Source organism: Notechis scutatus, chromosome 14, assembly GCF_049901735.1.
Source record: "Notechis scutatus isolate UNSWTSFEM ecotype Mainland chromosome 14, rNotScu1.2, whole genome shotgun sequence".
NCBI lineage: Eukaryota > Metazoa > Chordata > Lepidosauria > Squamata > Elapidae > Notechis > Notechis scutatus.
The window spans coordinates 1,572,773-1,599,576 of NC_142022.1; the positions used below are offsets into that span (position 1 = coordinate 1,572,773).

The 26,804-nt window shown below is 47.1% G+C and overlaps 1 protein-coding gene across 1 annotated transcript in view; it reads right to left on the minus strand.

The window, feature by feature from the left end:
• SIPA1 (signal-induced proliferation-associated 1) overlaps positions 1–25,602 on the minus strand; it is a 40,607-nt gene extending 15,005 nt beyond the window's left edge. Inside the window, 11 exon segments of the mRNA XM_087943684.1 lie at positions 563–653; positions 3,328–3,555; positions 3,858–4,132; positions 7,062–7,636; positions 7,639–7,661; positions 14,249–14,406; positions 15,890–15,993; positions 17,644–17,818; positions 19,023–19,211; positions 21,514–21,638; positions 24,392–25,602. Coding sequence (XP_087799810.1) covers positions 563–653; positions 3,328–3,555; positions 3,858–4,132; positions 7,062–7,636; positions 7,639–7,661; positions 14,249–14,406; positions 15,890–15,993; positions 17,644–17,818; positions 19,023–19,211; positions 21,514–21,638; positions 24,392–25,307 — 2,859 coding nt within the window. The 5' untranslated portion in view covers positions 25,308–25,602.
• Between the last annotated feature and the right edge of the window lie 1,202 nt (positions 25,603–26,804).

Below are 26,804 nucleotides of genomic sequence, written 5' to 3' on the forward strand. Positions count from 1 at the left end.
GAGGTAAAACAAGGGAGAGGGGATTCAGAGGAAGGCTCAGGCCCACCCCCTCTTCATCCTAGGGCATGCAGGGAGGAACGGAGGAGAGAGCAACGTGGGTTGCATGGCTTATGGGGAAGGAAAGGGCCCTGATTCCCTTCATTAGCCACAGCTGGGAAGACAGTTGGTAAGAAAGGCAGGCTGACTTTATCCTGTGTTGTTGTGGCTTATCTGTGTTCCTGGCATCTTCCCAACTATATGAGTTTTGCCAAACTAATTACTTCAGTTTGGCTTGTTTGGATTTTAAGTTACAGTTGTGTTGCTCATGTTTTTGACTTGATTCTCTGCAGCCAAAAGCTGTTTCTGGGAGCGTTTTTCTCCAGCCAGAAGGTAACCAGGACATTGTGGGCAAAGTTGGAGATAATAAAGGGACTCTTATTGCTTATCTGGCTGTGTTGCCTTTGTGCCACGCCCCGGGTCATCATAACAGGTGTGGTCTGAGAATTTCCTGCATTCTCATGGGGTCAGACAAGATGGCCTTTGAGGTTCCCCCCCTCGACACCCAATTCTATGAAACACTTACCAGATCTCGATCCGGGAGGGCTTTGGGAGTGGTTGCCAAGATTATGTCTGGAGGAGGATTGGAGGTAAGAGAGAAAGTTTTGGGTGGAATCCTGCAAAGACAAGAAATACCGTGTTTCTCCAACAATACGACCTCCCCCAATAGGAAGACCCAGCATGTTTTCTAGGCATAAAATGAAATTAAGCCCCTCCCCCCAAATTTAGGCCTTTTTAAAAACATGCAAAATGGGGGGAAGGCGGGGGACTTGCGTTAGGAGCGCCCGCGGCAGCAATTCCTCGCCACCAGCTGCTCCTAATGGGCGATCATGGCAGAGCGCGGAGAGCTCCCTGCTCCTGCCAAGCACCTTTGCGGCAGACCCAAGACCTTCAGCGCCTGCCGCTGTTGATTTCCCTTCTGCCCATGCCGCCGCTGCGTTTGGAGCTGCCACTTCCACTTGGAGCACCACTGCTGTTTGGAGCACCACTGCTGTTTGGAGCTGCCGCTTCTGCATTTGGAGCTGTTGCTGCGTTTGGAGCTGCCGCTTCCACGTTTGGAGTGCTGCCACTGTTTGGAGCACTGCTGCTGTTTGGAGCTGCCACCGCCATTTGGAGCGCCGCCGCCACTCCAAACACGGCGGCAGCTCCAAACGCGGAAGTGGCAGCTCCAAGCGTGGCGGCGGTGCTCCAAATGGCGGCGGCACTCCAAACACAGAAGCGGCAGCTCCAAACGTGGCGGCGGAATGGGCAGAAGGGAAAGCAACAGCGGCGGGTGCCAAAGGTCTTGGGTCTGCAGCAAAGGTATTTGGTGGGAGTAGGGAGCTCTCTGCGCTTCGCCATGATCACCCGTTAGGAGAGGCTGGGGGTGAGGCTGCCCGCGGGGTGCTCTAGATGAGGATGCAAGGGGGGGAATTAAGTCACCCCCGAAAAGACGGCCTAGCCGTTTTTTCGGGGCTCAAAAAAATATAAGACCCGGCCTTATTTTATGAGAAACACGGTATTTGGTTATGAAGGAAGGAATAAGGAGCAGAAATCAACTGAGTCAGAATTCACAGGGGAAATCTGTCAATATTAGAACAGAAACAGTCCTTGTGTGAACAGCTGTGTAGAGTTGAAGATTGATTGCTTGCCTGGTATTTGCCTAACACATGTATGTATGTATATACTGTAGTAGTCTTGTATATAAACCACTGTTAAAAGACAAAGTCTCTGTGTTTTGCTCCTGAGTTGTCTCACAATAGTAGTTACGCTGTAAACACTCTTAACAATTTAATAGAGAGGAGAAAGATTAGGTCAACAACATTCTTTTCATAGAGTCAAGGGCAAGTTACCCTGAACCTGGAAAGGAGTGGCTGGAGGAATGTCTCCAGTTGGGACGATGGGTGACTGGGCCACGTGATGTGCTGGTGGGTGCAGGGGATGGGTTTGTGATTTTCATTTGGCGAGGGGAAACCCGGAACTCTCCGATTCAGGTTTTCCCAGATGTGCCACTATGACTTCTTCCATAAATTCTTACTTCTGAGTACTGAATGATTATGGGAACCTTCGCCAGACCAATTCTCGAATACAGCTCATCTGCCTGGAATCCACACTGTATAATGGACATGAATACAACTGAGTGAGTCCAGAGGCATTTCACGAGAAGAGTCCTCCACTCCTCCGCTTGCAGTAGAATACTTTACGCCACCAGGCTTGGAATTTTGGACCTGGACAACTTAGAACTATGCCGCCTTCGGTCTGACACAAAATTGTCTGCTACAACATCCTACCTGTCAAAGACTATTTCAGCTTCAAGCGCAATAACACACAGGCAAACAATAGATATAAACTCAAAGTAAACCCCTCCAAACTGGATGGCAGAAAATACGACTTCAGCAATAGAGTGGTCAACACCTGGAACTCATACCTGACTGTTGTTACATCCTCAAACACTCCTAAAACTTTAACCTTAAACTGTCTACCGTGGGCCTCACTCCATTCCTAAGAGGTCTGTAAGAGGGTGTGCATTAGCGCACCAGTGTGCCTACCGTCCCTGTCCTACTGTTCCCATTTATTATGTATATATACTTATACCTGTTTATACGGTACTTATATGTTTACATGTTATGTTCATACTTGTTTTATACTTGTTATACTTGTTATACTTGTTCATACTTGTTTTCTCATACATGCTTGACAAACTAAATGGCAGGATTCCAGCAATCGCTTTAATTAAATTATGATTCTCGAGCCAAACTTCAAAAAACGTCAAAGGATTTGTTAGAGGCGACATACTAGCCCTGCCCTGTATGGAGCCAACTCTGGCATACATAATTTACTGTCACCTGTGACCCTGTTTCCCCCTCTCGTCCTGGGTGTCTCATAAACTAGATTCTCCAATTGAGCACGTTCACAGGCTGGGTGTCATCATTCACGTTCTCCAATCATATTTGCAGGCAAAATCTCTGGTAGTTTAGTTTCAATCTTTTAAAGATAAAGAGTTGGAATGTGCTTTCGCTTCCAAACCGCTGCACTGCTCTTCCAGATTTCCTTCCTCCCCCCTCCCCCTTTTTTTAATGGCAACTCCTAAAACAGGCATAGGGGTGTTTTATGAGTTGACACTAAACTAAATAAAAAAATAAAATAAATAAATAAAAGCTTCATAGGAACGCAGACACTTTCGACTCCAGCAATACCACGAGGCAGAAAAGAGAGAAGGACAGAGGCGGAAGGGCCCAGGGACTCTCGGCTAAGATGGGTGATGGCGGGGTGTACGAAGGAGTTGCGACTAAATTTACGGGGGTTCCTTACGGGTCGGAGGGGGCTGGGGTTTGGTCGCTGTGGCTCTGCAAGAATTCGGTCCTCTCTTCAGCCAAGAGGTGAGGCGCCCCATCCTGCAGGGACAAGGAATGGAGGAGCTGATAGGTGGCCGGTTTGAAGATCACTTCGCTGGCTGGCCGGGTCAGTTCGGTGTCTCCAACCGGGGGTTCGCTCCTCCGCTTCTCCTGCAGCGATTTCTGGTAGAGCTCGGAGAAACTCCTGTCCGAAGAAAGTGAACATAATTGAGGGCGCAAGTTCACACACGGGACAGGGAGCGTTTTTACTCCCAGGAAGGCAAAAAAAAAATGGGAGCACAGGTGGGGCGTGCCCCTTTTGGCCTCCTGGGCAAAGCAATAAGACAGCGAGGGGGATCCTGGCACAGCTGGTGGTTGGGAGGAAAAAGAAAAAAAAGAAAGAAATATCGCTTCAGCCAAACGGTAGCATTTTTTTTTTACTACCGGTTCACTTGAACCGGCCCAAACCGGTAGAATCCCACCGCCGACTGGCACGGATCTGCTCACCTTCGAGGCCTTCCGTTCTCGTCTGGGGGAACCACAGTGATCGTGACTTTTTTCGCCGTCCGCAGGAGTTCAGCAGTCTGGGGGGGCGTCAGGCCGGGCAAGGGTCTTTCGCACACCCGTACCAGTCGGGCCCCAGGCTGGAGCCCGGCTTTTTCCGCAAAGGTGAAGCGTTCCACTTCGGTTACAAACCCTTCGTGGTCCATTTGGAAACCCAGCTGGCCAACGCCGTTCCGCAAGAGGGTCAGTTCCCTGGTCTCGCACCCGCGGGTCACCAACTGGCAGAGGAAGGCAGGGAGGGGGTTAGATTGGGGTAGATTGCAGAGGCGATACAAAACTATAATGTTATCATATTTTATTTATCTATAAACTAACTCGATCCCCATGCTTCTCTACAAAACTATGTGGTCAGGCTTAGTTTTGGGGGAGGAAAAGAAAGGGAGAAAAAATTCTGCCTCTGTCTTCCAGCATCCATCGGTATTCATCTGGCTAGCGTCCTGTCAGTGTGTGAGAGAGTTGAGGGCTGTTTGGAAACTGAACCAGTATTTGCTGTGTGAGCAAGAAGGAGACAGCAAGGAGCCTGGGCGTGGCTTAGCTCAACTGTTCTGTACTAAAGCTGCTTGGTGCTGTCAAACTGAAACTCCTTTGCTTGTGTTTTGCATTTGGAAGAGATTTCTTCTCAGGTGGGGAGGGGGAGTAGAACTCCTTAGCATCAGAGCATGTTAATAATAATAATAATAATAATAATAATAATAATAATAATAATAATAATAATAATAATATACTCTAATACTCTAAATGCTCTGATGGTCATTTCAAAGAATCCTTTCTTAGTGAGCACCTAGAAGCCAAGAGGAACCTATGTGCCAGTTTTCAAGTTTGTAGGCTTTACGGTTCTGGAGATTTTGTGATGATGCGTGAGTGGTCTTTAGCTTTTAAGTATATAGATTAAATGATAAATGATTGTATTTTATTCCATTTCAAATCGTATTTCATTCCAGTTTCATTTTAAATTGTTATTTTATCCGATTCCATTTCAATTTGGTTTTTTAAATCAAATTTTAGTAATAACTTGTGTCTGGGCACTTCGATATGGCTAATCAATAAAGGAAAGGGAAGGGAAGGGCGGAAAAAAAGACAAGTGATTTTCAGGGACGGCACAAAACCTTTTGGCGAATGGCTCCACGGTTTTTGAGACGGTTGGGCACAGTTGGGTGAGCGAGTTGGACTAGGAAGTGGGATGCTCTGAGTTCTAGTCCTCCCCTAGGCAAAGAAGCACCTGAGGGGACTTTAGGCCAGGAGTGAGTTTAGGTCCTCGGGCCACCCTGGAAACAGCAAAGAAACGGCCTGCAATGCCTCTGCCAGCAAAAACAAAGCTCACCATGGCCACGTTGCCCCCACACACCGAGGTCAAACACAACCCTGATGCGGCCCTCAATGAAACCCCTGGCTTTAGGGCCAACTGTTTCTTCATCTCAGCCACTTTCATCTTATGTGGACTTCAACTCCCAGAATTCCCCAGCCAGCAAGAGAGTTGAAATCCATCTATTCTGGGTCAGAGGTTACAGCATCCTAAAATGCAAGCTTTCTAAGTCATAGGGTAGGTCCGTGACGGCGAACCTACACCCACGCGTGTCGGAAGTGGCACGCAGAGCCATTTCCCCTGGCACGGGAGAGCTTGACCGGAAAAGCCCCACTGCACACGCACCGCTGCCCGACAACCGATTGTCGGGTATCTGGCATGCATGCGCTGGGGGCGGGGGTGAGCAGGAGACACTCACGCATGCGCATAGAAACGCAGCACACGCCGGGGGTCGCAGGCGCCTGCGCAAAGATGCATGGCGCGTAGAGGGATCGTGTGCGCAGGCGCAAATGGATGGCACATGGGAGTGATCATGCGCGCATGCGCAGAGACGTACGCCGTGTGGAAGTGATCGCGTGCACATGCGCAGACATGCAGCACATGGTAAGGGGAATCGCGTTCGCAGATGCACAGCGCTGTGAGGGGATCGCGCATGCAGGGGGTGTGGGGGGCCCAGAACGCATTGCCTTCTGGGTGTTGGCATGCGAGCGCATGCACAATTATCGGTATGGGAGCCGAAAAAGGTTTGCCACCACTGGTGTAGGTAGTCCTCGACTTACGACCACAAACCGAGCCCCACGTTTATGTTGCTCCTAAGCAGGGGTGGGATTCTACCGGTTCGCACCTATTCGCTAGAAACGGTTGTTAACCTTCTAAGCAGTTTGGAGAACCGGTTGTTAGAAGAAATTACTGGGCTAATCCTGTAAGGAAGGCAGGAAGGAAAGATTCTGGTGTTGCTTACAGAAACTGCCTCTCCGTTAACCCTTATTACATTCTTGGCAGGACTAGACTTCCTGTCTCAGGAACCTCTCTGGAGTTTTTTTTCCTCTCCTTTGCTGGCACTTTGCTTGTGTGGAGTGACCATTCAAAGTTACAATGGCACTGAAATAGTGACTTATGACCATTTTTTACAGTTATGACTATTGCAGCATCCCCACAGTCACGAGGCCACGCGAGGAGATGTGTGTCTCGATGTGAGTGATGTTGAGTTGGCCACGCCCAGCCAATAACATGACCCCCAAGCCACGTCCACTCAGTCACATGACCACCAAGCCACGCCCACCAACTAAGCCACGCCCACAGAACTGGTTGTTAAAAAATTTGAATCCCACCCCTGCTCATAAGCAAGACAGCGGTTAAGCAAATTTTGCCGCATTTTATGACCTTTTTTTGCCACAGTTGTTAAGAGAATCACTACAGTCCTTAAGTGAGTCACACGACTGCTAAGTGAATCTGGCTTCCCCACGGCTTGTCAGAAGATCACACAAAAAGGGGATGACATGACCTCCCCCCAGGACACCGCAAGCATCATAAATACGAGTCAGTTGGCAAGCAACTGAATTTTTGTTCAGATTATAAATGAGAAAACCTCCCCAAGTCACTTTTTTTCAGTGCCGTTATAACTTCGAATGGTCACTAAATGAAGCGTGGTATGTCGAGGACTACCTGCACACACTGGATCGCCTCTGAGCATATGAAGAGTGCAAGGCCCTCCCAACAGGAAGAGCTGTAAGCCCACCAGGATCTAAAATCCCAGAAGGAGCAGCAACATTTGGCCCACGCAAAAGAAATTCCAGAAAAAGAGGCAAATTTGCAAAAAAACAAACAAATAAATAATGTCCTACTTGTAGCCGATGGACGATATCGCGAATGTCGGATGCCTGGCCCTCGTCCACACGCATGCAAATATAATCCCCGGTCTCGTAATAAAGGTCCAAGGTGCAACTCTCCGAGAAAGTCCAAGCGAGGATATCCCGGCACGAGCAGTTAAAAACCACTCTCTTCTCGCGGGCATCAATGAGGACTAGAAACTCCGAGGAGATGCCCAACAAGCACCGGAGATCCAATGTCTTGCTGTTGGGTTCTTTGCTCCCGTCCCGGGCCCAGACACCCCACACCAAAGCACCCGCGCTGTGGGCCTCAGCCCCCTTGGGAACTTTGGACTTCTCCCGTTTCTTGGCTGCCGGCAAAGTGATGAGAGGCCGTCGGGACGTGGAGGCCTCCAACGTGCTCGTGGTGACGTGGTGGAGTGCCAGGTCGCGGAGGTACTCCTGACGCGTCCGGGTGGCCATGGCGTGGAACTTGCCCGACCGCTCAGCGGAGTTCTCGGCGTTGATCACCTTGGCGAGGAGAAGGTCCCGGAAGGCCGGGCCTTTCAGGAAACAGTTCTCGGCCGGGATGCAAGGCCCGAAGTGAGGATGTCCTCGGTGCAGCTGACCGCCACGCTGGAGGGAGGGAAGGAAGATGGTCATTGATGTGCCCCCCCCCGGGAATTTAAACGCCACGGCGCGGAGAGCCGTTTGGAGCACCTGTTCTCACAGGATCAAAACCAGGGGATGAGCTTCAGCAGGTTCGCACCGGTTTCGCCCGATCCAGGTGTTCATTTTACGTCTGGTTCTGGGAACCGGTACTTTCCGACCACGGGCTGGCCTCACCCGCCCCACCCCAGGAGTTGCCAGGTGGCCCATTTTGGATCGCAGGTAAGTACGGGGCCTGTGCGGAGGGTCGGAGAAGTAAAAAAAAAGGGGTTTGTGGGTGTTTGTAGAGGAAAGGTGCCCACAAAATTAAAGGGGGGAGGGGAAAGAATAACCAAAGAACAGCCTGGTGGAATTTCATGGCCGTTCCTGCAGTGCCCCCTAGTGGCCTGCAGGAACAGACACCCTGCCAAAACTCCAAATTTAAAAAAAACCACCACAAAACAGGGGTCTCCAACCTTGGGCCCTTTAAGCCTGGAGGACTTCAACTCCCAGAATTCCCCAGCCAGCTGGCTGGGGAATTCTGGGAGTTGAAGTCCTCCAGGCTTAAAGGGCTCAAGTGGAGACCCTGCCACAAAAGATACCTTTACAGACATTTCTCCACTCATGACCATAATTCAGCCCCACATTTTTGTTCTTTTTTTTTTTTTAATAAACAAATTTTTATTGATTTTAAAAACAAACAAAACATAAGACATCAAATTATAAAACCTCCTTTCTCAAAAATTACTTATAAGTTTTAACAAGGCAAATAAAGCATTATTTTTTAAAGCATAGTTCCACATTATCACATTTCCATTTAAACACGTATACATCTTTTCCAAATTTCTCACTGTTTCTCCCTTCACTTTTATTCAATTATATTTCTTTCTATCAAGGTTTTATTTCCACGGTCTGAAACAAGATATCTTTTTTATAGATAAAGGATAAAGAATAGTGTATAATTTAAGAAAGATTTAGCAAGAGTACATAAGGTAGTATTGTAGTATTTGCATTTGAAATAGTCTATTGGAATACTATAAGATTTAACAAAATATTAAAATATTAAAAGGTTTTATAATCACATTTTTGTTCTTAAACGAGACATTTCACAACCATTTCTGTGAAATGGGATAGGGGTCTCCAGTGGGGTTGAACTAGATACCAGAAGTCTCCTTTGGCAGTTGCAAAAGGGACCTTTGGAGGTCTTCTAGTCCAATCTCTTGGCCAAGGCAGGACTGCTTATTACCATCCCAGGACAAACTGAGAAACTTCCTAAAACAAAGGACGAAATTCCTGAACTAAGAGAAATTTATCCTGACAGCGAGAACTATTCACCAGTGGAATAGAAGTTGACTTCAGAAGTTGTGGGTGCTCCATCACTGGAGGTTTTGAAGAAGAGACAGGACAGCCACCTCTCTCAAATGTTGCAGGTTCTCCTGCTTGAGCAGCGGGGTGGACTAGAAGACCTCCAAGGTCCCTTCCAACTCTTTTATTCTGTGAAAGGGTTGTCCAACCTTTTCTTGAAAACCTCCAGTGCTGGTGGGAGGGCAGTTTTTGGTTTAAATAACATCTCAAGAAATAGCGCCGAAGTGAGTGCTGTCGATCCATTTCCGCCTTTTTGAGAAACATTAATTCCGTTAAGAGAACCAAGCCAGCTTCTCTTCCGTGCGCACGCATGGAAGGATTTCTAGTCCACATTAAGAAACCAATTCTTAAGAACAGACGCATTTTGGGAAAAAAAAAAGGGGGGGGGAGGGAAAGCTTTCAAGAAATTCTTTTCTGGTATGATCTATACACAAAGAGCTCTTTTCATGCACCAAATGACCACAGAGGAAAATACGGGTATTTTCCCCCCCAAAAAAACGCAGCTTTCTCACTCAAAGAAACGCAGCAATTCAACATATTTAGGACACGAAGGCCCTTTTCATCAACGGCTGGCAATGTTAAAAACGCCACTGGCTTTTGGAGTGACCCCCACAACAAGGCACTTCCAAGTTGTGGCCTGATTGGTTTGTATCTCTCTTTTTTTTTCTCACTGCCAAAGGAACACGGAGGACTGCAACTCGTTCCACCACATTTCGTTCTCAAAAAAAACCAAACACCCCCCCGCCAAAAAACCCACCCAACTGTTTTCTGTGCGTAATGGAACCAAAGTGGAAAGGAAGAGAGAACTTTCTCAGGCCACAGAAAAGATTTTTTTTAAAACAAAAAGAACCACAATTAAGATGGGAAATTCTACCGATAGGAAATAAGATGGCATGCAAATTTTCCCCCCCCTTTTTAATAACTCACTGAACCCTGTTTATAGGACAGAATTCTGATTTTTATTTGATGATTTACACCTAGAGTACTGCATCCAGTTTTGGTCACCACACTATAAAAAAGATGTTGAGACTCTAGAAAGAGTGCAGAGAAGAGCAACTAAGATAACTAGGGGACTGGAGGCTAAAACATATGACAAACTGTTGCAGGAACTGGGCCTGGCTAGTCTAGTGAAGAGAAGGACCAGGGGAGACAGGAGAGCAGCCTTCCAGTATTTGAGGGGCTGCCACAAAGAAGAGGAGGGGGTCAAGCTAGTCTCCAAAGCACCTGAAGGCCAGACAAGGAACAATGGATGAAAACTGAACAAGGAGAGATTCAACCTGGAAATAAGGAGAAACTTTCTGACAGGGAGAACAATCAAACAAGGGAATAGAAGTTGCCTTCAGAAGTTGTGGGAGCTTCATCCCTGGAGGCTTTCAAGAAGAGATTGGACTGCCACCTGACAGAAATGATGTAGGGTTTACTGCTTGGGTGGGGGGTTGGATTAGATGACCTACAAGGTCCCTTCCAACTCTGATTATCTGTTAGATCTGTTAGGTAGGTAGGTAAGCAGGGGGGGGGGGAGAGATGATAGGTAGGTAGATAGATATGATAGGATTTTTAGGATAATCAAATAATAGCAAGCAATTCATCTCAGTAAATGAGGAGGTATTGCTGCAAATCAAAACCTATATTTGGAGGCGTTTGAACCTGCAGCTCTCTTACAATCTGCACACTCCAGACAGGATTATGTTTTTTAAAAAAAACACCCTTTGACAAATATAAAGGCACAGTCATTTCCCACAAGTGCAGAACTCAGGGTGCAAATGTTTTCTGAATCACACTAAAAACCACAGCACATTCGACCAACAAACCAACTCGTGAGCGCGAAGTTTTCCAACGCATCACATGCGAAAGTGTGAATCAACACGACAACTTTATGCCTTTTTTGGTTGTTGTTATCAAAAGCATCAAAGAACAAAGAAAGGGTAATCCAGGCCCATCCTCACCCTGTACACCTTTTGCAACGATTTGGGAGGGCCTGCCCTGCAACCAGGGCACCACTGAAAACACGCCACCCCTTTTCTCCACGTTACAAAGCGTTAGTATGGCCACATCCAAACATCCAGTTTGGTCACCACACTATAAGGAAGATGTTGAGACTCTAGAAAAAGTGCAGAGAAGAGCAAGCAACCAAGATGATTAGGTGACTGGAGACCAAAACATACGAGGAACAATTGCAGGAACCGGGCCTGGCTAGTCTAAAGGAAGACAAGGACCAGGGGAGACAGGATAGCAGTCGTCCAATATTTGAAGGGCTGCCACAGAGAGGAGGAAGGGGTCAAGCTATTCTCCAAGCCACCTGAAGGCCAGACAAGGAAGAATGGATGGAAACTGATCAAGGAGAGATTCAACCTGGAAATAAGGAGGAATTTTCTGACAGTGAGAACAATCCACCCATGGAGCAGAAGTTGCCTTCAGAAGTTGTGGGAGCTTCATCACTGGAAGCTTTCAAGAAAAGACTGGACTGCCATGTGTCAGAAATGGTGTAGGGCAGGGGTCCCCAACCGCCGGTCCGCGGACCGGTGCCGGGCCGCGGAACAAGCCTTACCGGGCGCTGGTTGCTGGGCGCCGCCATCTTTTTGGTAAAAAAGCAATTTTTCGTCAAAAAGATGGCGGCGCCAGCGTTGGTGAGCTTTTCCGGGTAGAAAGCCATTTCTACCCGAAAAAGCTCACCAGAAGCGCTAGCGCCGCCATATTTTGACGAAAAATCACTTCCGTGACGTCACCGGAAGTGATTTTTCGTCAAAAAGATGGCGGCGCCCAGCTGACGCCGAACCGGGCGCGGCGCCCAGCTGACGCCGGAACCGGGCGCGGCGTCGAAAAGGTTGGGGATCCCTGGTGTAGGGTCTCCTGCTTGGGCGGGGGGTTGGACTAGATGACCTACAAGGTCCCTTCCAACTCTGTTAATCTGTAACATCTTCCAATATCTGAGGGGCTGCCACAAAGAGGAGGGGGTCAAGCTATTCTCCAAGGCCCCCAAAGGCAGGACAAGAATCAATGGATGGAAACTAATCAAGGACAGAAGCAACCTAGAACTAAGGAGAAACTTCCTAACAGTGAGAACAATTAACCAGTGGAACGACTTGCCACCAGAAGTTGTGGTTGTTCCATCACTGGCGGTTTTTAAGAAGAGGCTGGACAGCCATTTGTCTGAAATGCTGTAGGGTTTCCTGCTTTGAGCAGGGGGTTGGACTAGAAGACCTCACAAGGTCTGTGGTTGTAGGAATTGGGTTTGTCTAGTGAACAGAAGGACCAGGGGTGACATGGTAACAGTCTTCCAAGATTTGAGGCGCTGCCACCAAGAAGACGGGAAGTCTACCTAATTTTCCAAAGCACCAGAAAGCGAGACAATAAATCACCGATGGAAGATCATTAAAGAGAGATTCAACCTGGGAATAAGGAGGAAATTCCTGAAAGGGAGAACGTTTAATCAGTACAAAAGCTGGCTTCCCAGAGTTGTGGGTGTGTGAGTCGGGTGCACAATGGTGAGGGTGCAGAAGGCTACAAGGGGGATGCACAAGGCACAGGCCAGAGAAGTGTAAAAGAGTTATGGAGAGGTCAAATGCATGATCTGACAATTTTGCACAGAAAAATTAAAAAGAAAGCAGGATGTGAAAGCGAAATTTCAACACCACGAAGTGAAGGAGGTTTGGCTAAGTTTATCTCCCCGGAAATCGAGCTGATGTTATTCAAACGTCAACCAACTGGTAAGCCAAGATGAGGTCAGGTTTACTGTAAAGGAAATGGGGAGATCTGAACTCTTTTAACTCACTCATTTCAGCAGGAGGGAAGTTATCCATTTTAATATATGCCAATTAGTGTGCATTTAAAGTGACAACAAAGTTATTCTAAGCTCTAAGTTGTCCTCCTGTTGGGCTTCTCTATATATTTTAGTGGCCAGTTTAATTGCTTTTTGGGGCAGGGGTTCATACAACACGCAAGACAAAATTAACGTGGGGAAGGACAGGACAGGTCTGGATTCAGTGTCCACCAGAAGCAACTGGGAACTGCATGTTATATGAATATATATCATCCCCCACCCCCCTCGAAGTGGCTCCATTGTCTGTGGAGGAAACTGGGGAAGGGCAAAACTCAGGCTGGGCAGAGCAGGGAAGAGGTAGAACAAGGGAGGGGGAATTCAGAGGAAGAACCAGGCCCACCCCCTCTTCATCCTAGGGCACGCAGGGAGGAACGGAGAAGGGAGCAACGTGGGTTGCATGCCTTACGAGGGGGGAAAGGGCCCCGATTCCCTCACAAGGCACACCTGGGGATGGAATTTAAAAGAGAGGCAGATGGGAGGGGCAGTTGTTGGGAACAAACGCTGAGTTCACCTAGTGTTGGCTGCTGTTATCTGAGTTCCTGGCATCCTCCCAACTGGTTTGATGTACTGCCGTGTTGCTTCGCTTCTGGAACTCCTTATCTTGTTCTGCCGGATTTATTACCTTACCTTACCTTACCTTGTTGGATTTATAATTTGAACTTTACTGGTTACAATGTTTGGACTGAAGTATCTGCAGCCAAAGGCTGTTGCAGGTTTGTGGGTGAGTTCTTCTCCAGGCCGGAGAGTAACCGGGAAGTTGGGGGCAAAGTGGGAGCTAATAAAGGAACTCATACTTATTCTCTGGCTGTGTTGCCTTTGTGCCACACCCTCGGTCATCACAACATAATACAGGTAGATGAACCATTGTAGCTAAATGAACCATTGGTTGAAGACTACCTGTACTGGCTTTCTTTTAACCTGCGTTCAGTGAATTGTGTGAACCCAGATTCTGCGTGTATCACGGGGTGGAGTGGGGTAAGATAGGCCAAACTCTTAAATTAATGAACCCAGAATGTCAGGAAGAAACAGGCCTGTGATGGACAGAAAAGCGTCTTCATTATTGCAAATTTATTGTTCAGATTTGCACACTACTTAATCTTCAGAATTGACAGCTGCACGCAACGTGGCAGCCTTCCCAAGTGTGAAAATCAACCCAAACCGAAGCCAAACCCTGCTTGGGAGGGGGGGGGGTTGGACTAGGTGACCTACAAGATCCCTTTCGTTAATCTAATCTAATCTTGGTTTGCAGGTGACCTCTGGGTGATTAAACCATAATTAAAACTCTTTTGATATCCGGGCAATCCAGGAAAACCCCGCTATAAACGATCAGAAGTACTTTGAAAAGTTAGGATGGTGTTGTCAGCATTTCCACCGCCCCCTCCCTCCTCACCTGTAGGTGGTATGATCCATGGAGGAATGGTGTACTCTAACCACAATGAAAACATGCTGGAACTGGGAACGAACCAAGCGGGGTGTGAAGGGGAGGGCTCCCGGTTCTTGGAAGATGATGGTGACAATGTCGTTGCCAATGTGTCGTTTCCTCAACAGCTGAAAGGGAAGAATAAAAGAGAGAGAGAGAGAGGATATCAAGACCATCTACGGTAGCAAGGCTGCATCTCTCTCAGCAGTCCTATTACCTATTTCCTTAGATCCTTACGACGAGAACTCCTTGTTGTATCCCATGACCTACGTTGATTGCTTTTATTTAGTATCCTATCAGGATTTATGGTGCTTGCGTTAGTATCCTGTGGCTATCACTGAGTGTTGTACCTATGATTTAGGATGATTGTGTATTTTAGGATTCTGGTTTGTCACTTGTTGCTTGAATGTACACTGAGAGGACGGAGACAAATTCCTTGTGTGTATCCAATCACACTTGGCTAATAAAGAAGTTCTGTTCTGTTCTATTCTACTCTATTCCATATTTTCTGTTCTGTTCTGTTCTATTCTATTCCTTCCAATATTTGTTCTATTCTATTCCTTCCAATATTTATTCTATTCTATTCTATTCTATTCTATTCCTTCCAATATTTATTCTATTCTATTCTATTCCTTCCAATATCTATTCTATTCTATTCTATTCTATTCAGTATTTATTCTATTCTATTCCTTCCAATATTTATTGTATTCTATTCCTTCCAATATTCTATTCTATTCTATTCTATTCTATTCTATTCTATTCTATTCTATTCTATTCTATTCTATTCTATTCTATTCTATTCTATTCTATTCTATTCTATTCTATATTCTATCCTATCCTATTCTATTCCTTCCAATATTTATTCTATTCTATATTCTATTCTACTCTATTCCATATTGGTTTTTTTCCTGCTTTCTCTTCTGCAATTTCACACTCACACACACATTATCAATGGAGGCCAAGTGGCCAGTTTTAAGTTTCTGGGTGTTACCCTAAAAGAGGACCTGACCTGGGGTGCTCACATTGCAGCCCTGGTCAAAAGGCCCCAGCAGAGATTATACTACCTGAGGCTTCTCAGGAAACAACCACTGGATGGAAAACTGCTGGTGACCTTCTACCGCTGCACCAGAGAGAGTACCTTAACTCACTGCACCTCTGTATGGTTTGCCAATTGCACAGGGGCAGATAGGACGATGCTCCAGAGGGTGAACGTCATTGCCCAGAAGATCATTGGTTGCCCTCTCCCCTCTTTGGAAGATCTTTAGAGCTCCCGCTGCCTTAAGAAAGTTCAAAACATCCTCAAAGATCCATCTCATCCTGGGCACCCTTTTATTTGAACTGTTACCATCTGGCAGACGGTACAGGACAATAATAAAAACAAGGACAAATAGGCTGAAAAACAGCTTCTATTCCAGGGCAGGAGTTCTGCTGAATTCTGCTGTATAGTGCAGGGTTGGTGCGGTGTTGGGGGTTTTCAGTTCAATGTGTGGAGGGTGAAGGATGTGTGTTTGTGTTTATTTTCATGGTCATGATGTGCACTGAAGAGGGCGTTTGATTTCGTTGTAAGAGGTGCAATGACAGTAGAGTAAAGTAAACTAAAACGTTGCTCACCTGCTGGCGGTTGTTTGGTGTGTAGGGCAACATGGTGGAGACGTGGAACATAATCTCATAATCCTGATATGTGGTATACAAGGAGTGAGTCCCTGTGGAGTCGTCTGCAAAGAAAGGGCAAGAAGGGAGGAGAAAACATTGTTTTGGTGACTTTTAACTGCTTTGACCGGCACAAAGAATAAAAAAAACACCCATTAAGATTGAAGCACAGAAGATTCATTCAAGCTTGCGCAGAAGAATCTAATCAATTCATGGTCAGCTAGATAAGGGTCAATGGAATCCAAGGAGAGCTGGGCTCGGATCGTTTGTGGCCACACAACAGTTCTAAGCCAATGACACCTTCGACTCCTCCTTCACCTGTGCTCAGGATTCCTTCAAATGAGGTGGTGGGAGCTGGTTTTGCTAAAATCCCCTCCTAAAATCCGGCCTCACATTAACACCACCTGATGTGCTTAACTCTACTTGAATGTAAAGCTAGGTTAACAGAATCTTGCAAGACCGACATTAGAATTCTCCTCCTCCCCGTCTCTTTCACAGCCTGAGAAACTCAGGAGGGTCCTTTCGGAGTCTGCTGTCCTGCCTGTTGCACAGCTGAGGGCTATGCTGTCTCTTACCTGACCATTCCTGGGCAGGTCTCTTTGCTCCACCTCCCAAAGTCTTTCCCACATACCTGCACACTCTGAAATCTTTCCCTAGGTCTAGATTGTCTCCCCTCTCCTTTACTGCCTGAGAAACTAGGGAGGGTCTCTTGTGAGCCTCTCGCCCTGCCTGTTATACATCTGAGGCTTATGTTGTCTCTCATCTGACCACTAGCTTTATCCCCGTGTTTCTTTACGAAACTACGTGATCAGGCTTAGTTTCTGGGGAGGAAAGGAAGGGGAAAAAATATCTGCCTCTGTCTTCCAGCATCAATCAGTAGCGCCCTGTCAGTATGTGAGAGAGTTGAGGGCTGTTTGGAAACTGAAGCAGTATTTGCTGTGTGAGCAAGGAGACAGGAAGGAGCCTGGGAGTGGCTTAGCTCAACTGTTCTGTACTAAAGCTGCTTTGCTGCTGTGAAACCGAAACTGAAACTCCTCTCCTCTGCTTGTGTTTTGCATTTGGAAGAGATTTCTTTTCAGGTGGGGAGGGGGAGTAGAACTCCTTGGAACCAGAGCGTGTTGATTATTAATAATATAGGAAATACTCTAAATGCTCTGATGGTCATTTTGAAAAATCCTTTCTTGGTGAGCACCTAGAAGCTAAGAGGAACCTACGTGCCAGATTTCAAGTTTGTAGGCTTTACGGTGCTGGAGATTACATGATGATGCTTGAGTGGTATTTCACTTTTATATAGATAGATTCCTGAGCAAGGTGTCTTTGCTCTGTCTATCAAGGTCTTTTACATATATCCTTGCACGTACCTGACACACTCAAACTCTTTCCATAGATTTATATTCTCTCCACCACCCCCTTTACAGCCTGAGAAAGTAGGGATAGTTTCTTCTTACCCTCTTTCTACATCCATTGTGCAGCTGAAGGCTGGGTTGGTCTCTTATCCGTTCGTCCTTTGACACCATTTTTTCATCCTGTCCCTCAAGGTGTTTTTTTATATACCTTTACACCTTATCAACCATGTCATGAAATAAGTTTTTAGTACTGACTGAGCACTCCTTTGTTCCAGGGATGGGATTGCGCGCAACCCTGGGCCTGAGTTTGTGCAAACCTGGATTCGTTTGCAGAACCACTTGCAGAAGCTGATCATGCCCAACACTTACTCTTGTTGTCCAGCTGCGCACGGTATTTGTCGAAGCCGAGCAGGCGGACTCGCTCTCCCAAGAGGTTCAGGAACTCTTCAAAGGTGGGCCCGGCCTTCTCGTTATTGTACATGTCCTCTTCCGAACCTTGTTTCTCCCGGCAATACAGGATCCCAACTTTGCGCTGGAAACTAAGCTGCAAGAACCGAAACAACAGTGGAGCTGAGGACTGGCAAGGCAGGAAGCAACGGATGGAAACTCATCAAGGAGAGAAGCAACTTGGAACTAAGGAGAAACTTCCTAACAGGGAGGACAATCAACCAGTGGGACAGAAGTTGCCTCCAGAACTTGTGGGTGCCTCAACACTGGAGGTTTTTAAGAAAAGACTCAGGCTCCATTACGGTCATAACTTGAGGAATGCCTGTCCAGGTGTCATTGAAGCAAGACCATTTGCTGCTACATCATGACTCTGAGGGAGAGGAGGAACAGCTGACAGGGAGTGGGAGTGTGGCTCTGGAGGTTGTGGAAGAGGCTGGGGAAGGACAGAGGCTGGCTGGGCAGTCAGAGGAGGAGCCAGGTCCATCCCCTCTCCATCCTAGGGCACGCAGGGAGGAGAGGATAAGGGAGAAATGTGAATGGCGTGGTCTATGGGGGAGGAAAGGGCCCTGATCCCCTTCATGGGCTGCAGCTGTGAGGACTGTTTAAAAGGAAAAACTGTGCATGGCCCAGTGCTGGAAACAAAGCATGAAAATATTTTATAGTCTTTCAGTTCTTATCTGAGTCTGGCGTCCTTCCCAGTGTGTGTATTTCGATATCCGTGGACATCTTCAAGCCTATGACTATCATTAAGTGTTGTACGTTATGATTCTTGATTCTTAATGAATGTATCTTTTCTTTTATGTATACTGAGAGTATTTACACCAAGACAAATTCCTTGTGTGTCCAATCACACTTGGCCAATAAAGAATCCTATTCTATTCTATTCTATTCTATTCTATTCTATTCTATTCTATTCTATTCTATTCTATTCTATTCTATTCTATTCTATTCTATTCTATTCTATTCTATTTCTATTTCTATTTCTATTCTATTCTTCATCCTGCCTTGTCTCATTAATTGCTTCAGTGTGGCTTGTGTTGTTTTTTCCTATTTATAATTTATATGTATTCTGAGTTTGAACGGAAGTTCTTCCTTTTCGCAACTGTTTGTAGGGGAGTTTTTTCCTCCAGTCAATGATAATTGGACCTTTGAAGCCAAGTTGAAGGAATTAAAGGGACTTCACCCGTTTTTGTGACTTGGTTGCTTTTGTATCCCATCCTGGGTCATCACACCAGGTTTCTTGAGGGAAAAGAGCATTATTCCCGCAGCCCAAATTTTTGGGAACGCGCCATCCAACCTACCCCTTGCTCATCCAACTTCAGCAACGTCTCAGGGACCTTCGGGGAGCTGGAAGCGAGACGGAGACACGGCAGGTTGAGCTCTGGCATGATGTGCTCCAGCAGCTTCTTGGGAGGGACGCCCCGGGGAGAGGCATGGCGAGCGGTGAGGGGCAGGGCATCCTCCAAAATGGATCCACGGAGGGTCCGCAGCTGGGAGGGACAGAACAAGAAGTCAAAAGGGGGGAAAAAAGACGTTCAAAATAACAGAACAGAATTGGAAGGGATCTTGGAGGTCTTCTAGTCCAACCCCCCCCCTGCTCAAACAGGAGACCCTTCTCTCCTACTACTCCTAGGAATAATAAGAGTTGGAAGGGATCTTGGAGGTCTTCTAGTCTAACCTTCGGCTCAAGCAAGAGACCAAAGTTCATTAAACCCTACACCAGGGGTGTCCAACCTTGGCAACTTTAAGACTTGTGGACTTCAACTCCCAGAATTCCTCAGCCAGCAAAGCTGGCTGAGGAATTCTGGGAGTTGAAGTCCACAAGTCTTAAAGTTGCCAAGGTTGGACACCCCTGCCCTACACCATTCCAGATAAATGGCTGTTCAATCTCTTCTTAAAAACCTCCAGTGATGGAGCAGCCACAACCTCTCTGGTGGCCAGCTGTTCCACTGGTCAATTGTCCTCACGGTCAGGAAATTCCTCCTTAGTTCCAGGCTGCTGCTTCTTACAGAAAAAGTGGTAAAACCGAGTTCGAACGCATGACTGACCATTTCGCAGCTGTCACGAGTTAAGGACTATAATAGGCAGGCTCCATTAGTCGTAACTCGAGGACTGCCCTTACATCTTGTCAATTAATGATTGCTGAATTCTCCAGACTAATAGAATACCAGAGCTAGAAGGGACCTCGGGAGGTCTTCTAGTCCTACCCCTTGCTCAAGCAGGAAACCTTACATCATTCCACACAAATGGCAGTCCGGTCTCTTCTTAAAAGCTTCCAGCTGATGGAGCACCCGCAACTTCTGGTGGCCAGCTGTTCCACATTGGAAGATGCTATTGTGTCACCCCAAGTTTTCTTTTCATTAAACTAGCCATACCCAATTCCTGCAACTGTTCCATCATATTTCAGCTTCCAGCCCGCTAATCCTCTTCACTCCTCTTCTCTGCCCTCTTTCCAGAGTCTCAACACCTTTTTTTTTGACATCGTGGCCTTGAAAACTGGATGCAGCATTCCCAATGTGGCTTTACCACGGCTTTATAAAGTGGCGCTAACATTTCATGTGATCTCGATTCCAATCCCTCTGTTGATGCACCCTAGGACCGTGATGGCGAACCTGTGGCACACAGAGCCATTTGTGCCGGCACATGAGTTGCAGGCAAACTTACCTCACTGTGCATGCGCGTGCTTCACGGCTGATTTTCAGCCGGTTTGAGGCCTTTTTCGGTCTCCCAGAGGCTTGAGGAAGGCTTCTGCAGGCCGAAAACTAGGCCCGTTTTGTCACTTCCTGTTTTTTCCGGAAATACCGGAAGTGATGAAACGGGCCTAGTTTCCGGCCTGCAAAAGCCTTCCTCAAGCCTCTGGAAGGCTGAAAAAGGCCTCAAACTGGCCGAAAAGAAGCTGTGAGGCACAGTGTGGGTAAGGGAGTGGGTGGGGATTGCCCGCGCATGCGTAGAGGGCATGCATTGCCTTCTGGGTGCTGGCACGGGAGCGTGATCGTGCAAGCGTGCGCACAATTTTTGGCACAGGGACCCACTGCCCTAGGATATTCCGTGAACTTTCCCTTCCCCGACCCAACTTAAAGCATCCAAGGTTGAAAAATATTGATGTAAGGCACGGGTAGGGAAACTTGGCTCTTCTATCACTTATGGACTTCAACTCCCAGAATTCCTGAGTGAGCCATAAAAGGTTCCCCATCCCTGGCCTACTGGTTTTTCAGTTGTGGGGGAAATCCATTTTTGACTTGAATGGGACTGTTTAATATACAAATGTAGGACATTTCAACAGTCCCATTCAAGTCAAAAATGGATTTCCCCACAACTGAAAAACCAGTAGGCCAGGGATGGGGAACCTTTATGGCTCACTCAGGAATTCTGGGAGTTGAAGTCCATAAGTGATAGAAGAGCCAAGTTTCCCTACCCCTGATGTAAGGAATAGATGCAGCATGCAAGCGGTATACAAAAATCTAAGTGCAATTGCTATTGCTATTTTCCTTTGTTCGAAGCCAGCTGGGAAATTCTGGGAGTTGAAGTTCACCCATCTCAAAGCATCCGAGGTCGAAAAATATCGATGCGAGGAACAGATGCACTCTGAAGCGGTATAGAAGTCTGCTATTTTTTTTTCAGCGGTGTTGCAACTTCGGTCACTAAACGAACCATCGTTAAGACAAAGGCTACCTTAACCATTTGCAAGGCAGCTGCTCTTTTGCAGGAGAGACTCTGGGCATCTCCCACCTCCTTCCCACAACCCATAATTCACACCTTCGCCCTCCCTTGGTGCACGAGAGCGATGCCCACCTGGCTCGTGCGAATGATCAGACGGTAGTTGTACTGCGGGCCGGCGCTTCCTTCCTTCTCTTCGCGACGGAGAGAGATGGCGACAGCGCCCAGCTGATCGTCCACCCCGAAGAAATTTTGATGTTCTGGGGAAGACAGCGGAAGGACCCATGTGTTTATTTAAGGCACACAGAGAAGGAAGGCGAGAGCACACACCCTTGGAACAGGCAGCTGCATTTTAGTGCCAAGGTTTCTCCTTTCCTAAACCAAAAATATTTGAAAAGAGGAAACACAGGATTTTTTTTTTTTTTTTTACAAAAAGGAAATGGTAATTGTTATAGTAGGGCCCTGCACCACAGGAAGTGGAGATAACGCACAGCACGAAAAATCTAAAAGGAAAGATAACACAAGGATGAAATGTATGTTGCCTAGATGGTGAACTGCAATTGTTTGGTCTTTTACTGACACTGACGGATGCCTTTCAATAAACTTTTTTTGTTTGTTTTTACCTTTCTTCTCCAGTTGTGTTTCTCAACCTTGGCCACTTTAAGAAGTGTGGACTTCAACTCCCAGAATTCCCCAGCCAGCATGGATTCTGGGAGTTGAAGTCCCCACGTCTTCAAGTTTCGAGTTTTAGAAACACTGCTCTAAAATAAATGAATAGTTTTCCTTTTTTCCTTCCTTCCTTCCTTCCCTTCCCTTCCCTTCTTCTTTTCCCCTCTATTCATGGCTAACTGGGGAATTCTGGGAATTGAAGTCCATGCGTCTTTTAAGTGGCCAAGGTCAAGAAACACGAGTGGAAAAGACAAGTTAAAAAAAAAAAGGTTTATTGAAAGGCATCTATGTCACTAAATTCAATCTCAGTCCAGCATGTTGTGGGAATTCAAAGTTCTTATTTTTAGCCTATTGTACCAAGTGGGCCATTGAATTACAGGTAGTCCTTGACTTATGACCACAACTGAACCCAAAATTTCTGATGCTAAATGACGCATTTGTTGAGTTTTGCCTCATTTTATGACTTTTGCCAGTTGGGAAGTGAATCATTGCGGTTGCTAAGTGAGTAACACCGTTGTTAGGTGACTGGCTTCCCCATTGGCTTTGCTTGTCAGAAGGTCAACAAAAGGGGAATCACAAGACCTGGGACACTGCAACCGTCATAAATATGAGTCAGTTGCCAAGGAACTGAAGTTTTGACCGTGGGAATGCTACAACGGTTGTAAGTCTGAAAACAGCCGTAAGTCACTTATTTTTTCAATACCTTTTCCCTTGGAAAAGCAGGAGAAAATACAGTAGTTGAGCAAATTTCCTTAAACAAGGAAAGGCCAAAACGTGGCCCGAGAAAGGCCGCGCCAACTTTCACCAGGGTTACGCTCTCTTCATTTGCTCCAAAAATTCCCCAATTTGGGGTAAGAAAAAAGAAAAGGACACGTTGCTCGTTTGTGGTGGACATGTGTAGAAGCTAAGAGATATTGGACAAAAATACATACATGGTTGGAAAAGATGATAAAGCAACCTAGAGGCTTAAAACCTGAAATTGATTTTTTGTTGGGGATGATACCTGAAAGTTATAGCAAAGAAAAGGCATATTTAATTATTTATGTATTAACTGCAGCTAGAATAGTATTTGCTCAAAACTGGGAAGGTGAAAAGATTCCAGTAGAAGAAAATGTGATCAGGAAAATATTAGAACGTGCAGAAATGAACAGATTAACGCTGGCAATTGAAGAAAAAGAACAAACTGAATGTTATATGATATGGGAACTATTTTATCAATGGTTGGAAAATAAAAATGGAAGTTAGAAATTAAATGTAAGAATATAGAGGAGGAATTAAGAAGGGGGTGGCTATAACAATAAGAGATATCATGTGTAGTAGTTTGAAATAAGGATGAAATTATTATTGTTACGGTATGGAATCTGTATTAATTAGAAATATTATCGCACAAGGTATTTGTAACAAGATGGCACACATTGTTTAAATGAAAGATGGACTTGTTTGTAAAAATAAAATACAATAAATAATAATAAATTTTTTAAAAAGATTGCTCATTTAACTCTAACGCAGAGAGGATGAAGAGAATGAGCCACGGCAGCTTCTGTGAGAACTTGTCATGTGAAAGGGAAACAAACTCAGGCAAAACAGAGATTGTTCTAGCTTCTATTTTAAAAACAAGGGAAGGACACAGTCAGAAGTTCTTAGCCACACAAACATCAAAGTCTTCCATCCTGGGAAGAATGGCTAATCTGGTCAGGGCAGACTGCTTTGATGTCCCAAATTACTTTGCATTCGAAGATTAAATCTAAGGGAAGAACTTAATTCCAACTGGAAACAGCTCCTGAACTTCAGTTTTAAACCAGAGATTATTTCTACCCCACTCAAATATGGCTTTTTAAAATGTCTGGTTTGTCCTCAACATACGACCGTTATCGGCATCAGTATTTCCGTCGCTGAGCAAACCAGGGGTTCAGCGAGATGCGCCTGACTTTACGCCTTTCCCACAGTTGTTAAGCGGAACACTGCAGTCGGTAAGGGAATCGTGCGGGCCTTAAGTCAAGCCGGCTTGACTTTGCTTGCTGGAAACTGGCTGGGAAGCTGAAAAATGGCGGAATCGTGAGACTCCAGGATGTTGCAACAGTCATAAGTACATGCCAGTTGCCACGCTCTTAAAATTCTGATCACAAGGGGATGTGGCCACGGTCATAAGTGGCTGAACAGACCGTGAACTCACTTTTTTTTCAGTACCGTTGTAACTTAGAACGATCGCTAAATGAATGGCTGCAGGTCGAGGACTACCTGTGTTTCAATTTTACGAGAAATTTTACAAAAAATGGCAGCTCATTGAACATTTTTCCCTCTGCTCTGCTCCTCCAACCCATTCTCCCTGCCGCCCCTCGTTCACCTTTGCCGTAAAAATGCTTCCGGTAGTAACAGGCTCCGAGATCGGCATACTCGATGGCGTGCATCACTCGGCTGCTCCTCTGTCCGTAACTTTCACGGGGTTCCTCCAGCACTGAAACGGCCATGTTTGGACAGTGGAAGCCCACGGGCAGCCCCCGGTGTTGGCCTAGTCCTTGTTCAACCTCCCCTCCGGCTTCTACCCGAAAGGCGGAACAGCTGAGCACCAGCATGCCTCCTTCCTCCTCTTCTGCCCCGTCCTCAAGAATCGGCGTCACGTCCGCTGTACGGCACTGCGAAGCTGCCGAGGCACCCGTGGTGACGTTGCCCTGCCTGGCGGCTTCCCGGACCCCCTCGCCCGGCTCAAAGAGGATACTCTGGACGTCATAGTGAGCCAAGTGGCGGCCCCACACCGGCGTGGCTGCCTCCGGTGCGGGAAGCGATACACTGGTCTCCGTTGACGGGGCGCCGCTCCCATCCGATTCCCAGACATCCGAGGCTGCCAGTCCCAGCAGGAGCAGGGGATCGCGGAAACGCCGGGCGGTGGGGCTGCCCGCCCGTGACTCTTCGTGGCTGTGTGCCCGGGCTCGAGGGGGCGCCATGCTCTTCGAGGGCATGCTGGGGCTGCTGCTGCTGTTTTGCTGGAACCCCGTTACGGATGCCACGGACAGCGGCAACGGGGAGCCGGGAGCCCCTGCAGCAGTCGTCAGCTCCCCTTCGCTCAGGGTCACGTCGCTGTTGCTGCGATGCATTAGGCCGCTGCGCTGCGGTGACCTCAGCGGCGGGCCACAGTGGCCCACGAGCGGGCCCTCGCACGCCTGGGGCTTAGGGGCCCGGAAGTTGTCGAACGAGAAGGAGGTGAGTGGTGGACGGTTTGAGTGGCGTCGCATCTTGCGAACGAAGAGATCGTCCGACTGCATCGCCACTGGCCGGCGTGCGCTCAGGATTCCGGATCCCGCCCTTGTCTCTGGTTGGAGGGAAGGCCCTGCCGCCTCTCAGGCTCGCCAGCCAATCGCGGGCTCCTGAGACAGCCAGTGGTGAGGGTCAAATGGACAGAGAAAGACAGTGCGCTCCCCATGGAGAGACGCTTGCAAGCCGTTCGGGAGAGGAGCAATTCCTGGCGCCCGCTTCCACTCCACCGTTGTGAGTCAGCATGCGGCAGACATGGCGGTCGCGAAAGCTGGGAAGGGGCAATGGTCCCGCGTCATCTTGGAAGTGTTTCCTGGACAAAGAAAAGAGACAACGAAACGTTACAAACAGGGTTGGAATGCACGTTGCATCGGAGTGAAGCACATCGTTCACCAATATTTAACCTTATGAAAAAAATACAGACATTGCTCTATTTTTGCCTCATGTAGGCATTATATGACCACAGTTGAGCCCACACGTCGGTTGCTAAGTGAGACATTGGTTAAGTGAGTTCTGCCCCCTTTTATGACCTTTCTTGCCCGTTGTTAAGTGAACCACTGTTCAGTTAGTAACAAGGTGAAATGAATCTGGCTTCCCCACTGACTTCGCTTGTCAGGAGGCCGCTAAAGGGGATCGCGGGGAACCCCGGGACTCTGCAACCGTCATAAAAACGAGCCAGTTGCCAAGTGCCCAAATTCTGGTCAGGTGACACAAGGATGCTACAACGGTTGTGCATGTGAGAACCACCAGAAGTGACTTTTCCCAATAAGTAGAATTTCCCCTGTAGAATCTCCCTTGGACGTCCTCGGAGAGTTGTGAATTTGGGTACTTTTCACATGCGTTTTAACAGAATAGAGTCACCGAGTGGGAAAGGACCTTGGAGGTCCTGTAGTCCAACCCCCTGGTCAAGCAGTAGATCCTATACCACAAGAGTCATGCTGCCAGCCATTCAGCAGTTCAACCCTGAGCGGCTCAAGGTGGACTCAGCCTTCCATCCTTCTGAGCTGGGTAAAATGAGTTAGAATACAGACTGCCCACTGCCAGGAGTTCGATCCTGTTCGGTTCAAGATTGACTCAGCCTTTCAACCATGCGAAGTGGGTAAAATGAGGACCCAGATTGTTGTGGGGCAAGAGGCTGACTCTATAAACCGCTTAGAGAGGGCTGTAAAAGCACTGTGAAGCGGTATATAAGTCTAAGTGCTACTGCTATTGCTCTTTCGCCCTCCCTCCCTCCCTCCCTGTTAGATTGCAGCACAAGGTTGACTCAGCCTTCCGTCCTTCCAAGGTAGGTAAAATGAGGACCCTGATTGTTGGGGACAAGAGGCTGACTCTGTAAACCACTTAGAGAGGGCTGGAAAGCACTGCGAAGTAAAATATAAGTCTAAGGGCTATTGCTATTGCCTGCCCTTCCTTCCTTCCTTCCTTCCTTCCTTCCTTCCCTCCCTGTAAACCACTTAGAGAGGGCTGGAAAGCACTGTGAAGCAGTATGTAAGTCCAAGTGCTGTTTT